The sequence below is a fragment of the Poecilia reticulata genome, linkage group LG7 (genome assembly GCF_000633615.1).
Source record: "Poecilia reticulata strain Guanapo linkage group LG7, Guppy_female_1.0+MT, whole genome shotgun sequence".
In the NCBI taxonomy this organism is placed as follows: domain Eukaryota; kingdom Metazoa; phylum Chordata; class Actinopteri; order Cyprinodontiformes; family Poeciliidae; genus Poecilia; species Poecilia reticulata.
Window position 1 is genome coordinate 25,282,348 of NC_024337.1, and position 17,154 is coordinate 25,299,501.

The 17,154-nt window shown below is 36.5% G+C and overlaps 1 protein-coding gene across 1 annotated transcript in view; it reads right to left on the bottom strand.

Moving 5' to 3' along the window:
• Nucleotides 1–17,154, bottom strand: part of cacna2d3a (calcium channel, voltage-dependent, alpha 2/delta subunit 3a) — a 112,758-nt gene that overhangs the window by 91,496 nt on the left and 4,108 nt on the right. Inside the window, exon 3 of the mRNA XM_008414695.2 lies at nt 702–843. Within this exon, the coding sequence (XP_008412917.1) occupies nt 702–843 (142 nt within the window). The remainder of the gene's footprint in view (nt 1–701; nt 844–17,154) is intronic.

Consider the following 17,154-nt stretch of genomic DNA (forward strand, 5'->3'; position numbering starts at 1 on the left):
TTTTTTACCAAACTCCAATTGAAAGATTTTTTTCTGAAATTTTTTTTGTGCATATTCTAAACGCTCAATTAAATATATCAATATTGCACTGTTTAAAGTCAGCAGTCTGTTATCTGCATATACCACAAATTGCAGGACAACAACAAGGTTGAAATTGGCTTCAGTTTTCAGAGTAGCTATAGTATGTGGCCACGTTACAGATTTTTGGGGTTTCTGGACACACGACTTGTTTACAACCTATAGCTCCTGCAAAAACGTAAAGCAGAAAGATTAAGAATCACAACACTTATTTTAAATCAGTTTTTTGTTTTTTTTGCTTTTTCTTTATGTGTGTGTGTTCAGTTAGTTAGTCCAACCAAAAATATTGATTCAGAATCCAAACCAAATTACTGATTAAAATGTTAAAATTAAGGCATGATATGGCAAGTCAACAAAATAGCATATTGTTTAGGGATAGCTAAATTTGAAAATGGCTGCTTTATAAAACATTATTTTATTTTTGTCCTCTGGAAAATGGAAGCAGACATCTGGAAATGAATGTAAAATAATACAAATTTAATAGTACCAGGTGCAGATATTACTATGTACCCACCCTTTCAGCCACACATCCAGGACTGAGACAGAATAATAAATACCAGCAGTTGTAAAGTAATTTTAAAAAGATGTTTGACAGGGAAGAACCTCTGCTAACTGTTAATGACTAAAAGGCATGTAGATGCAGTATACCTTCATAGCCTGGGCTTTCTTGTGAAACATTTCTTCCATGTTCTTAGCCAGCCTCTTCACCAGTCGTAGCCCATCAATCTCCTCCACCCTCACCGCCCGCTCAAACTCCTTGTATTTCTGAAAAGAGAAACAAAGGTTCAGATTATTAGATCACAATTACTGCCACTGTTAAGCAACAGAAATGATACATTTTTTTGTAAACTGTTGGCAGATGAAGAATGCTACTGATCATGAAATATGTCTGTTACTGCAGGAATACACTGCCTCCCAAATCTTGCCAATAACTTCACAGAACCTCTCTTTAAAACTAACCCTTTAAATCATGTTTGCATCTCAACAGAACTATTTGTGGCTGTAAAGGTAGAGATCCCATGATGCTGCATATCTATGTAGTTTATGGAAAGGTTTTCAAGAAACAGAAAATTTTCATCCCAGAGTCAACAAATGAACCAAATCAAAATTAAAATTTTTAACAAACAGCGTTTAAGATTCAGCTGCAGGCTTCGCAGTCAGCTACTTGGACAACCCAGCAAATCCGATAAAGATAATGAGAAACTTAGCCCACTCTCATAAGACAATAACTTTCATTTCCTTGTGTTAACAAGATTATTTTCTTGTAATCTCAAGAAAATGACAGACAAATTTATAGCTTGAACGGCTCTTTTGGCTTCTGTAGTAACCAAGTAGACTGAAATAATTGAGGGCTTTTCAAGTCATACTAGCCTGGCCATTGCCTTCCTATGATATTCCGCTTGAAACAAATCTTGCATACAGGCAAAGTCTGGGCTTCATCCCCTCGTTTGTCACATTTCCAAATATTAAATTGATATTAACAGTCGCCTCGCTTGGCTCTGCACTTCTGTCTTCACAGCGGAGGATGGTTGTTTACTGTGCAGGTGATTTGGTAAGCTTCAATGTTTTCCTAAGCTTCAGGAAAACATTAACAATTAGGTCAAATTTAAAAACTCACAGTCCACGCCTCCAGGAAGTAAAAGTTTCTCATCACCCGAGAACAAAGTGTAGCACAGAGGGCTGGTTTTAACCAGGCTATACAAACCCGCCACAGACGCTACAAGTCATCTTCATTCATTTGCACTGACAGAATCATGTTCATACACTGAAACACAAATGTATAGAAAACACACAGTTTAGGATCTTGCTCAAAGACACTTCAACATGTGTTGGAGTCAAAGCTGAAATTGAACTCACAACTTTTCAATAGCCAGAACACTCACGTATAACACATGCAGTTAAGAGTGGCAGAAACAAAATTACAACACTGTTTACATACAATGTGATAAGTACTAGAGTGTTAAAATTACAATATCAGTAATTCTGAAGTGGAAAATAACTAGAGAAGTATATTTTTTTTCAAACTAATCTACATATAAATGAAACCAATCAGCTAAACCAGGAATTATCTGTCAGCTTCAAGTTTTACAGCACAATGAGCACTGATGACACACCACTGCCCCCAGTATCTGCAGAACACATAATCACATTATTCAACTGTAAACCTTCACTGGGGTGCTCAGCTCAACGGGGGCCTTAACCGGAGACATCGACATAAAGTCCCGCTAATTCAACATCCAAGCCTTCCACAGACATACATGAGGCTGTAAAGAAAATGAAAACAAAATATACTTTGATATATTCAAAGCTACAGGAGGACGGGTTTCATTCTTGTGCGCTTTAACAAAAATTCTACCAGCATATTATATTATATGTAATATATAAAACATATATGCTAATGTAAATGTCATAAACTCTACATCTCATATGTTTTTAGCAACTCATGAACAAAAATACATATAGAGAGTAAAGTGTGTGAGACGCAGATAAGAGGAGAAAGAGAAAAAGGGAACAGCATCACACACTTAGGCAGATTAAACAATTGTTTGAGTAATGCAAAAATCCATAATATTGAATAGTGTTTACTTACACAAAAGCTTTTGATAAGGACAAATTCCATTATTGTAGCCGAATGTAATACATGATAAAACAAAGAGACCAAGATAAAACATCCTATGACTTAAGTCTTAAGTGAGCTGAGGAAAGTAAACTGTTTTACTAAAACGCAGAAACTTTACAATGAATCACAAAAGGATAGAATGAAACTCAAATTTTGATGATTGTATTCAAGCAAACAAAACTCAGAAAGATAATGATAACTTCAACTCAGTTTAATTCAGTTTATTGATATATCCATAGCATTAATGCACAATAAATGTTAAGAACATTGCAAAGGAAGTTCTGGATCTGAAATAAAGTATTTCCTGTTTTTATTTATAGTTTAATAAAAAAAACTAAAAAAAACTGGATGTTCAATATTGTATACAAACTTTATAGCAATCGAAGGAAACATCTTTACTGGCATTACATTTGTCAAACCATTAGTCTAATAGGGCTTTTTTGGCTTGTTCCCACTCATATTTTCATAATTTAAGTATCAGAAGTATCTGCATTTGGATCTTTGGGTCCAAATGCAAATTCTCAAACAGTTTCAAGTCAGGACTCTGAGTCACTCCACTCAAAATGTTAAATTACTTACAATAAGGATAAATGTTTCCATTTCATGTAATTGTTTTAAAAAATTCAGAAATCATGCAAACACATAATCAATTTTCAGCTTTTTGGGATTTTGATACAATGTGGGTAAATGAAAATTACTTTAATTCTAATTTTAATCTATTATGAATCGTTTTGGGCTTCATCACTTTACCTAAAGGCAGCTACAGTTCATATCCAGTTAAACATCAAATCAATTAAATCTCAGCCAATTCAGTAATACAGGTGGATACTGATCTCATTATAGTCTAAATCCTAATTGTAATTGTAATCCTAATTGTAATTCAGTAAGGTTAAATTCACTTTTAGTTTAATTTGGTGCATTTCCAGTCTACATAAGTCACAAGTAATTTTGTATGCAGTTTGAAAACGTTTGCAGTCTTTCAGTGGTTTAAAATTAATTTCTATCATCTTTTTATGATGTACTGTAAGAAATTATGGGCACAGTATGTGACTCATCATACCCAAAAGGACTTCCCTAGCTGATGATATTTCATATTTAATGAGATTCTCAATTGACCCATATGAGGATCAGAAATTTAGTCAATTGAAATCTGTACAATAGAATTCATAAATAAAATATGCCATAAATAACACGTATGATTTTAGCATTTTTTTGACTGTTTATCTTCACAATTCATCAGATATACTTAACTAAAGTGAAAAAATATGATGTAGACTTGTGTGCCACCCGAGTGTTGAGGACCTTCAACATGAGACACTCCTCTGTGTTCATCCATGGCTCAACCGTGGCTAATATGTGCCACTTTAAAAGGCTGCCAAGACTCTGCTTTTACTGACAAATCTTTTCAGATGCCACATTCAAACACCTTAAAATCTTCAGAGGATCCACATATATAAAAAAAAAAAAGAAAAGAATAAAACAGAAAACCTGCAACAAAACAGAACGCCATTTTAATCCCTCTGAACAACTTAAACAGTTTCAAGTTTTAGACTCTCTCACCAGTCTTACTACTTCCTTCATCAGAACAGCTAATTAATTGCTGCCTCAAATATATCTGAGCTGTAGCCAATCAAAGTGACTGGCTGATGAGTCACATGCCAAATCACAGAGACCATAACAGTAGAAAAACTGGAACGTTAATCCCACTGGCTGACTGAGAGCTGCTGTTTGACACGGGGACAAGAAATCCAGGTTTTAAAGCAATCCTGCTTCCTGGCTCACTGTAGACGGCTTTAAAAGCTGACAGTTTAGTAGCGGTTCAAACATGAACTGGTCTGACAGTTTTCTTCACCAATTTTCTTAGTCCATTTTCCATTTTCTGTCTCCCAAGGGCTTTCTCCTTTTTAGGATCTCCTGCTTCACACTTTATTCTCTTTTTCTCTGTCCTGTTCCCGCTTTCTTTGCAAATTCTAAAAGGGACTTACAACATAGATGCAAATGCAACTAATAATATTTACAATTTTAAAGAAGTATTTTTGTGATTAAATCACCATAGTTTGGTCAAACTGACAGTTATTGCACACAGACCTACAGAGAGCATAGATTTTCTGCAGTCAGCCTGTAGTAGTCATGTGTTTGTGATCATGTTTGTGTTTTCAATGAGACGCTAACAGGATCCTACTGACCACACGCTGTCTGCAGCGCTATGTTCACTCAGGCTGACTGGAGCAGACCAGGCCCAATTAGCCAGAAGCTACCCTCCTCACTTCAAATCATCATCAAAGAAAAGCCAGCTGACAAATATCTAACAACATCCAACCACCTTTTATCAGCAATGGGGGATAGAAAACATTCACACTGAACTGAAATAGCAACACAAAGCGATCAGTTCAATTGACCAGAAAAGTTATAAGTGGGAATCTGTAGCATGCATCTGCCTAGAGAAACAGAGAAATACCCCAGCAGCTTAACAATCACATGATCTACAATGTCGTCCATAATTTCTTCTGGGGTAGAAACTATTAACAGACCTGAAGGTCCAACTTCTCTTCATGCTTTTATCATTTCCAGTATGGATTACTACAATGCTCTTTACGTTGGGGTAACGTAAAGAGCCCAAGGTTTTAAGGACGTCCTCACTCAATAATTACAGAAGTATTTTAAGCACATAAATACTCACAACTTCTAATTAAAAAACATACAATTCTAACACAATTATAACGGCAAAAGACTCAAACAGAAACAAGATTATTGCCGTCTTATTACATAGACACTTGCTGCCTTCCTTATTATTTAACAAAGAGGAACATTAACATAAGAAGGGAAGGAAGGATATAGAAATTTACTGCAAGAAGCTGTTTTATGAATGATGAGTTCATAGAGTAATGACCTGTCCCTCTCAGCGTGGGTTATTTGTGTTTCATTCATAAAAAGGAACCATGTTTGTTTTGTTCTCATCTGTTTAATTCTTAGACTCTAAAGAGAGGAAAGGGGTTTGATGAACAAAAGTGCAGTTAAATCCAAAGGAGGAACGCACCTCTAAAAAAAAAAGAAAGGACAAGAACATGGACTCCTATAAAACCACTTAGACTCAGAGATCCACAGAGTCCTTGAAAGGTTATATGTAACAAAAAATATAAACTCGAAATTTTTGTTTTTGCCCCTATATTGTCATGAATTGAACTCAAACATGCAAACCTTTTTCAATATACACGATAGACCAATATTTCCCAAATATTGTTCAAAATATGTCTAAATTGATGATAGTGAGCACTTTTCCTATGAAAAGATAATCCATCCCAGCTCATAGGTGTGGCATATGAATGTGCAACATCAGTGATTATTGCAATGGTGTGACTTGGCCTGGCCACAAGAAAAATCCACTCTGTACATTTATTTAAATACAAACTATTTTTTCCAACATTTTTAAATTACTTAACGCATCTGACTGTATGTGTCAGCAGGTATAAATCAATTCTCTGTTTCGATGCACTTGATTGACTAAAGTGGAAAATCCATCAGCATGTGAAAGAGAAATGGGGGAATAATCAACTAATCACTGATCAATGATCAGCAGCATATCACTGCAAATGGCTTAGAAACAGAAAAGTTGGATGTTTCACACTCAATAAAAATGTATTGATTGATTGATTGATAAAGAGCTAAAATTTTTATGCATTATAACTTAATATGTTCATGCAAATGCAGCATTAATTAAGCAAAGAGTAGGTCTAAGAGAACAGAAGGAGGAGACATCTGTAGTCTAAACATGTACAAGTTTTTAATTTTCCAGTACAAATTTGATCACAAAAAAAAAGCAATTGTCCCTGCTAAATTGTTAAATTAAATCCTAGGAAAAAAAATCGACAACAAGAAATTATTTTCTTCTGGATAAAAAGCACCATCTTGTTTCAGTTGTTTTTCTTCTTTAGTTCAAACTCTCCGCTTTAAAATGGTTTTTCTAAGCATGTTGAGGAAAAGCAACGTCTTGCAGCTTCTAGATTTAATATGAAGGGGCACAGATTCCCCAAAGCAATGTTTGTAATTAAAGCGAACACGACTCACGGAGGAGGAGACAGCAGGGGGTGGATAGACAACTGGAGCTGAGGTAAGAGGAGGAAAAGAATAGAGGCAAAACCTCGGGGTGTCAGGTGCTTGAAGTTAATTCCGTTTCATGCCGCAAAGGCAGTCACTGGTCAGTACTGTCTCTGGCTTTGTGCAGAAATCTGGAGGAAATACACAGCGTCTGAAACCTACTGAGGTCTGACTGATCCTGCATTACGTATTATGGACTCTCAATTTGTATATGTGGGTTGGTGTCAACCAAATTCCACAGCAAGTAATCGCTATCACATCACAGAATCTCTGAGAAACGGCAAAGACCCCCAAGCCAACAAAACTGTTTCTTTTAAAGAGAAATCCTGGCCGGAGATGAAATGGAACTATTAATTTCATGCTTGTCCTCTTTGCCTCAAAAGCAAGTTGGTCTGAATCAAGTGTCTCAAAGTGAAGAGAAGCTCCTCACATGCTGTAAAACACACAATGCTAAATGTAAACAAGGCTAATCAAGCATAAGAACAAATCACTTAAATAAAAAAATAAATAAAAAATTATAGATGCCTGACTGACCACAACTCATCAATGCCTTATGCACCAAAACACAATCTATCAGCGGTGACAAGGAAATAATCGTTAAATCAAGAAATTTAATTAATGCTGTTTGGATGAGCTGGAACGACGGTGAGAACACACGGCACATGCACTGCGCCAGACCACTGAATCAATGTGAGACAAGGGAGCTGAAGGGAAGCAGACTGTTGGAAGGAGCCGGTCAGAAAGCTTTCAAAGCTCAAAGTTAAAACGGTGAGAAATTCTGGACCACAAAAAAAAAACAGGTGGTGATATGTTGCAGCTGCCACTATGGACGTTGTTCATCTCTTACAAACAAATTGTTTTCATTTCATAAAAGCAAATCTGATGTAAAATAATGTAAAAATCCATTAAAAAAATACAACAAATAAAATGCCCTAGTTGGTAAACAAAAGCTTATCTTTGTGTCAGATTGTAAAATTGCTGTCCTTTTATTGATTATTAATCTGCTATGTCTAGACAGGTACAACTTCCTAAGTAATGATTTCAAAGCTCTCATATTGTCATCATTATTACTGATTTCCTGTAGTAGGCGTGGTGGTAGCAGTGACATTACCAAATGTGACATCTGTGAAGTGAAATCCAGACAAGTTGATGAACATAAGACACATTTATTAAAACCTAATCCTGGGTGGTGCAGCCGATATCCATCCAATAGGTACATGTTTATACATGTAACTTTGTTATCGCAAGGCAGTTCATCCTGCGTTATTATTACATTTCAATGTTGATTTTCTTACAATTCAAATCTGGTTTCTTTTATAAATTTATGATCCATGAGACAGTGCTTAATCTCTGTTTTTTTTAATAGCTTTCATACATAAGTAGTCTAAAAAGAGAACCCTATAAAGCACATGTCGGCACGTGCTTTATAGGCCATTAAATGCCTTCAAATTAATTTGTAGCAATCCTACATAATAAGTAAGACAAAATTAATAACATACACTTTCTTCAGTCTCTCAGTAAACATGTATGTTTTATGAAAAAGGTGTTTCCTTTTCCATCTAACATAACTGAAGCCACTTTCACAGCCCGTTCATTTCTGTCCTCATCAAAAGTCCTCATGAGTGTGTGTCTGTGCGTCTGTGCGTCTCTGCTGGTGCGGCGTAAAAAGGTTGCCCGAGGGCTTCTTGAGAGGAACAGTGGAACAACAGCTGTACTTTAACACAAACAAACACGAGCCCGCACTGCATAGCTGGTAGCTGTGCAGAAGATTTTGTCACATGGTGCACTGCTTCGGTTAGGTATGCCCCATTGCCCCTCAAAAGGGGGGATGCCAAATCTGAGCTCCTTCTAATGGCAGCGATATTTCATTGTCCTCACATGCCATGAACCCACCAGCTATGGTCAAACGCACTTAGAGAAACTCCTAAAGGTCTTTAAATGTAGCTATTTATATCAGAGACGTGCATTCAGAAATCATTAGAATACATGCATCAAATGTGCTGATTTTTCCCTCCCAAAGAAAAAATCAGGTTCAAGAAGTTCTGTTTTTTAAAACATTATGGTGGCTCTACATAAACACAAGGCAAAATGTACTAAGGGAATTTAAGAGAGTTGCCAAAACTTTTTTTACTTGAAAATGTCAGAACTGTTCTCCAACTAATTTGGGCCTCAAGTAGAGGTTTAAACTTATCGTTGGTCACTGTGAGTTAACATATAAAAAAATCATCTAGATTATACAACAAAAATGTATAAGAATGTATAAGGATTTTGATTGAACAGTTGTGTACCCACAAGAAAAGCACTGATCTTCTGGATTAATAATGTACCACCAAACATAATCTAACTTAAAAAACTACAATTTGGAAAGAAGCATAAATATTGCATCTTCTTGCGATCAACTAACCCGAAAGAAAAAGCAGATCTACTACTCACCACCACATACCTCTCCTCTGCCTCATTCAGCCACTCTGTGATCCTCAGCATGCTGTGTCAGTAACCTTCCTTTGTAGCAAGGAAGGTTGCTACAAAAAAATAGTAAATCTTTGAGTAACCCTCCTGAGCCTCTTAAGCCCTGTTCTCATCCAGACGATTCTCTGGCTGCTCCACAGATCACTGGTTCTTAATCAAATGTACAATAAACATTTTTTTTCCCCCTTAAACTTTACTTGTCACCTTTTCCTACATCTCGATTCATGTTTGGGTCACGGAAGCAAAACATCAAATATGATGTGGACTAAATTGACCCTTTTTAAGAAATCAGTGATTTTTTTCAGGGTGAAGCCAGTTCTCCCAATGCGTACGTCACCCGGCCTAACATCAGCGATGACAATCCTACTGAATGAAATGTTATTATGGAGGTTTATGTGATACTGTTACAGCACATGTAAAATGATACCATTTCATCAATAGTGCTCAACATCGACCGATATGGCTCCTCCTCTATGTAAGTGATCGTTTGTCTGTTTCTCACTGCTCAGCAATACTTCAGGCTCATCAGTACACTGGCCAAAAGCAGGGTGCTAGGCAATAAGAACATTTGTTTAGCGGTCAAAAAAGGAAAGAAAAGAGGAAGTAAACATATTAAATGTTTCCTTTGTCGTTCAAATGTTTTCAGGGAGCATTTCTTGATCAAAAACTGCGTACAGCTTTTTTAGCCACATCATGCTGTATTCAGGTTCGTGTTTCTGAGACAGTGAGCCAAATGCTGGTGAAGGTCAAAAGGTGGGGCCACTACTGTCCTGCTGAGCTAGTGTTGGCAGCAAAATTGCAGTGTGTGAGAAGTGTGTGTGCGTGTGTGAGTTAACAGGGCAGATGCAGAGATAAAGGTAACTTGAGATATACTGTGTCATGCAACTTTTTGTCAGTTAGTTTATTTGAATAAAAGACTGAACAGCATAATAGAACATTTAATTAAAAAGGTTATTTAAAAAGTAAAGCTAGGAACAAGCTTTTAGTTGCTAAAAGAAATGTAAAAATCATAAATTTCTGAGAAAATGGTGACATTCAGGTAATACACACACACACACACGCAGAAATATATAAATAAAATGATAAGAAAACCACACTCAAATGTAAATTTGTTATAGCAATTGCACATGACATGCATTTTATCTGTGGGACACATATATTCTCATTGAAAAAGAAAACAAGGTCAGTTCAGCAAATCAACTACAAAATATGTCAGGATGGAGGATTTTTCATGTGTAAAAGCTGCATCTCAGTAGCTGCGTAAGTGTGCGCGTAAAAGTGGAACAATGTCAGCCTTGGCACTGCTGGAAGACATTCCCAATGGAAGGATTCGGAGGGAAGGTATATTCAGAGATCATATTGATCTGCTGCGACATGTCGATGATGGTTTATTAGCCTTCATTGCCCAGAGTGATCATCCTGCAGCTCCGTGCAGAGCCATATGCCAGCTCTGTGAATGCGCCTTTGTGACTAGAAAGAATCTCCATTCTGTAAAAGCACAACTTATGCACAAAAGTGCCTACTAAATGTAGTTGGCCTGATTCAGCACATGATTCCTCCCACATTCCCCACAAAAGGACTCTCAGGGGCGCTGCATTTCATTCAGGCTGAACGAACGCTCTGCTGTTCAAACAAGTGAACACTTGGCTTAATCAGCACTCTTTCAATTTGGAATGATTTCTGAAAAGTGTATTGTTTTTATTTGTTGTGAAGTCACCTTGAGTGCCCAGAAAGCCACCTTTTAAATAAAATATGTAAGCATTATTATTAGAACTACTTGTACAACTACAAGCAGGGACGGTTGCCATGGTTATTCGGACATGTGGTGGCAGCCTTACAGATATTTACACTGCTTTACATGCAGTCCTTGGAGGATCAGCGGCTGCACTTTAGTTCACACAAATTGGCTTGTACAAAAGAAAAGTGTGCAGGCATGTATGTATGTGCACAGTTTTACATATGCGAATTTTTTGGTGTGCCGCACTTTTCAAAATTTGTCCCTCTTTCAATTATTAGTGTGAAAGCTGCACACTCTTTTATACACGGGGCTTCGGGTGAGCCTGAGCAGTGGTGCACGCCATGCTAACTAACAGCTCTAGAAGAATAAAATAAAACTGAGAATCAAATTATTTGCATTGAATTCTCTTCGGGCTAAAATAAAGATTAATCTGACATATTGTATTCATTATTATCTTCCATTAATCTGGGGTTTGAATTGCAGGGTAGTCCTGTGACTGACATTCATGAACAATCCGATGCTTTTGAACGTCTCTTTACCGTGGATGACAGGACTGGAGTCTCAGCTGTACGACTTTACTTGCTTATAAAGTTCTGCATACATTTCAACAACTGTTATTATTTTAGTTTAACATTATATTCATATAATAAATGAATAAATACAACACAAGACATTTTTTAATAATTAAGGTATGGAATTAGTTGCAGCTTTAACACCGTTTCCTTTCACTAATGTTTGGTAACAAACCTCACAGGCCTTCATAAAACAGCTATATTTACAGTGAGAGTACATTACAAACAAGAAGTCTTGATCATAGGGTATTTCTGAAGTCAACTGACTACACTAGATTTTATTTAAGTATATCAAAGTAAATAAAGACACAAATGTGAAGCCCAATTTAAGCTTATTCCATTGTGAAACACTTAAAAATCATATAGAATTTTCCTTCCTTTTGTCAATTATGCACTCTGTGTTGGTCTATTGCATGAAATCTTATTAAACTGCATTTAAGTCTGTGTTTGCAACTTTAAAGTTGTAAAAAAAAAAAAAAAGTTCAAATGGTATGGCCACTTTTTGAGAGCAACATGCAGCATCTATGACACACAAGGTGAAATTTGTGATTGACGGAGCTGCTGTAACGGGGTCTGATGTTATTTATCTGCTTATAATTCATCTCTTCATAAGTCAAATATTTGCCTACAGCACGGAGGCTGGATTCAGACAAGTGGCTGGATGATTGATGTGGACAGCAGCAAGTCACAGACAGCCCTTCACACAATGCTGCACACATTAATGTGCTTAATGACTTTCGTTCCTCCCCTTTTAGCGTCAGGAGAATTTTTGCAGTAAAGTCCGAAGCACACCATGTGAAAGATCTGTCATAATTACAGAAATTTGCGACAGCGCGTGTGTGAGTGTGTGTGAAATTCTCAAGCTACAGTCCAATAGCATCAGAGGCAGATCCAGAAATGAGCAGCCAAAGACAGAATGACGGCAGATATTTAACTTCAGCACATACATTTATCATCTTAGCAGAGTGAAAGAAGTGTTTGGATGTGTGTACAAGCTTCATTCCGATGCTAGACACATATTTGTAGAAATTGTTGGAAGTGAAATGAAAATCTTCCTTGTTAACACAAGTTCAGAGCTCATTTTTGCTAAATCAACTTAGTTCAGTGAGGCAGGAGACAAATTAAAGAAGTTATCAACATTTACTGACTGTCAAATCCCACACATAACTCTGTCTGCATTTCAGCTTAATCTGGGAGCATAGGGCCTGCCACCGAGCTCTCTGTAGTAAAGGCAGCTTGTTTGATTCACAGACTCTTTATTCCGGCTTTCCTCTGCAACAAAGCACTAATTACACTATGAGTGGGTGTCTGTGTTGGCCAAAAGTGGTCAGCTAGAACATGAAAGACGAGCAACCTGATGCTCTCCTGTCTACTAACACTCTAATTAACTCTGTAACGAGACCGTCTCACTTTTATCTCTCCTCATTCTTTCAGATGCGACTCACACACGTCAACACATCTTTCCCGATTCTCTCGTTCCACAAGCAGGGAAAGGGTCGAATTGAGCTCAATCACACTTTCCTCAATAAGTAAACAACAGGCAGGGAAGAGGAGGAGGGAAATCGGAGAGGAGGTAAGAGGATGAGGGAAGGTTAGAGAGCAGCCATCAGCACACACCCTTACACGCCCTCCTCGCTCAACTCGTTGCCAGCCATGCTGAACGAAACCCGACAGCTATTCAATTTTCCCAAAGCTAAATCTAATCTGCTGCTGTCTCCTGCTCACTGACACACTGCTACGCTGGAACGTTTCAGCCGTCACCCACCTTTGGCAGCAAACTGGAACGATCACAAATACTTCCTTCAGCAGTCTGACAGAAACACACTTGTATAAAACTTTCCATTGGGCAAAAAAGGTAGCTGGGAGTCATTAACTAAATTACTCCTCCAACTTTTTTATTGGTTCAAAGATTAAAATTGTATAACTCTGGGATATATACAATTAAGTTCCAAATTATGACATGTTTTGCCATTTCATCTAACTGGAGGTAATATTAACTCTAACTAAGTAGAAAACTGGTAGAAAACCTGTGGAGGGAGCTAAAGACCAAGGAGGTTCAACGAGATTGAATTATGAGATTACCAGTAGAAACATGCAGAAAGCTGGCCAGCAATTATAAGAAGGGTTTGAGTGCTGTAATGCCAATTAAGAATTTATTTCTGGATTATGATTATTTCTGACATGTCAATTTTGATAGAATCTACAAAAAAGTTTGAATTTCTTTTATCTGCATTTTTTATTTAAGAAGTCCCTAATACGATTCAAAAATCAAACTTTTTAATTGAATGAACATTTTTTTCAACAATTTTGGGCTGCTCTGTTCAATATGAACAGTTATGGTAAAAAAAAAAAAAAAAAAAAGATATGTTCACCCAATTTTGAGGATATTCATGTTTCTTAAATTATTTAAATTAACCTCCTGTGCACAAAACCACATAAACGGTTTTCATAATTTGAATACTTGATTAATATAGGTGAAGACGGACATGGATACATACATACAAGTAGGTGACATGGAAAAAATTTTTTATGTTTTTTTTATTCACAATAAAATCCCAATTTTACACTGTAAAAGTATAACCTTTGATCTGTTTCTTCAATTTTGCCAACAGGAAAATACTATAATATACTTTTGATATGAAGTACTCTCAGTCTGAGACCGTTTAGCCAAACTAAAAAACTTGTATTAGATTAAAAAAAAAGAAACAAAACTAAAGCAGTAGTGTGAACTATTGCTACTTAAAAAACAAGGACAAAAATAACTATTGAATTTATACTGAAGCATAGAATAGCAGTGGACGTAATTTATCTTAGAAATGACATCATGATACTGTAATCCACCCATTAAACACCATAATTTGAAGAATTATTTTTTTCAGTATTACTGAATGTTTATTTTATTGTGTAATTCTGTTTTGCATTTAAAAATCTCTAAGTTAGAGATTATGTAAATCATTTTTATGCAAACTCCATAAATTTGTTTAATTGCGCATAACTTTTCAGTCTTTTGATTTCATTGGATTAGTTTGTCAATAGTGTATTTTTCATCCCCATTTCTTTGAGGATTCACGATTCTCAGTTACAACCTCTCTTAAAGGGTATTGACAGCAGAAATGTCAGTGGATTGCGGCACAAAGCTCTTGGGTTGTAAAAGAAAATGGTGTGGTTCCTCCACCACCCCCAAACACACACACCCACACACACACACACACACACTCTTTCTCTGCCAAAGCAAATCGATTCCAACATAGTCTTGTCACACATCATTACACCTTCCTACCATCCTCTGCTCTTAAGCTCTGTAGATGCGAGTCTGACTGCGTGAGTTTGTGTGTGTGTGTGCGTGTGTAACTGAGCTTCCTTTAAGTAGGCACGCAAACTTAACATGCACATTCCAGCGTGCACACACGCACACACACACACACACACGCCTGTCACCTATTGCTCACCCTTAGATGCAACCACTGCTTTTAAAAAATAGGAAAGCAGACACGCACGGATAGCTGCAGCCTCACTGACTGATCATTTGTCTTGTATCTTCCATTACCAAGAGGTTTGAAGATATTTCAGTGTAGAAATAACTACACTGTGATTCTCCTGTGATTCCAGCAAAACCGTAACATCATTTGGGAGGAAATACTCGTCCAACCAACAATGAACACACACAGACCAAGTCGTCTCTACCAGGCTGGCTCGTCTGGACAGGTTGTTCAATGATACATGAAATTAAAGATTTAAACACAACGACAGTGAAAAGGGAGAAACCCCAAAGCTCATTCATTTTGTGGTTGGTAGATTTTTAATGTGTCCCAAACTGAACCCTCTTTTTCTTCATATGAACGTGTGAATACATAAAGCAAAGATTCTGGACTGGATTCTTATTGCAAATTTAAGTTATTGATCATGATTTTATTTTTTTATTTTTTTTTTACGCACTCTCACACACACACACACACACACAAATAAAGCAGCCCTGTCTGAAATAACCTTGAAACAAGAGCCGCTTCCCATGGAAGTAGGAAATATGCCACGTTTTGAAAAAGGGATCACAGATCCAGGCAGATGAGTAGAGGTAACTAAAGTTTAAAAATCATAAAATATTAAAACTTACTGTTTTTATTAGTCTTTTCTGAATATAAAAACACACTTTAAGCTCTAATAATTATGCAGCCATTTCATTTAGATATTTAAATGTCATTCAAAAACCTGTTTCCGTTCTTAAAAGATTAAAAGCTCTATATAATTTGTTTGGAGAGATATCAGTTTAAGCTCTTAATGTATTCGATTAGGACTGCACCTCAATTAAAAATAATTAAGATGTTTATTGCATGGTTTTGTGTTGGCAATTTTAATTAACAAGTCCTTTTGTTCTTTTTGGGAGCAAGTCTTATTAAAGATAATTAAACTGGAAGTCAAGCATCAAATGAATGCAGCATCAACACAAAGGAAGACTCACATTGAATTTGTTGCATTTGATCTTGGAACAAAATGAAACAGGGAGAACAACAATAGTCAACACATTTTTACATAATTCAGACCAAGAATGGATCGGTCTGAGATTCTCACAGTTAATCTTTAGGGGATAAAAAAAATACTACCCCAGCCCCAAAGTGTCCCTGTAGTTACGAAAACATTTAAAGTCGCATAAATTAATCAAATTGCTTTTCTATTTTAAAATAGAAAAGCAAGATTTATCCCTGTTGCTGCTAAAATTAAACAACAAATCTATTACTACAGCTGTAATTTTGATATCTGTACCATCTTTAACATTTACTGTTAGTGTGATTTTGAAAACCATAGCAATAGACACCTGGACCCTGCATTTCGCAGTTGATGTGTCCAGGGGTTTAATCCACCCGCTCTGGTCTGCTTCTGTGTTTTCAGCAAATGAAGGTTGTGATCTGGGGAATACGTTGGGCTTTTTTGACTTTGAGGAACCAAGAGCTGTTAGATTGTTTACCTGTTAATTCCTTACAAAATAAGGATTCTTATCTCCCTTGTGTTTTGCATCATTAAGCGCTGTAGTAAAATGACACGGTTGGCTAATGACTCTGAAGCCGGCATCAGATTCAAAGCTTCCAAGTTGTCGCTAACTTAGTACTTCACTGTTTTCCTAAAATTCTGGACCACATTTGAAAATCTGAAGTTCTAAATATAAAATATTTTTGGAATAATAAAACCTAAATTGGATTAGTGAACGCTGAACACAGAATTTCAGATTCCTTAAACTTTTACTATTTGTGAAGGCAAAGAAAATATTAACTTTACTCATCTATAAAGTTCTTTTTAACTAGGCTTTTTTAATACCTACATTTTTTTTTCTTAAGTCCCAATATTTATGTATTTTTTTTACAAAAAGCTATTTATAAAGGGCAGAGGGTATGTTTCTGATTGTGTATGGGGACCATTAGGAATGTGAGGGGCAGTAGTATAAAAAATCTCCTACTGTTTGATACAGGTATGTAGTGGCCTTCAATCTGCTGCCTAAACCAGACCTGCTGTGTCATAAATTTAACACAATTAACTGTACAACAGTGGGAATGTCCCCTTTCCCCCCATAAGCCATATCTGCCTCTGGCAAT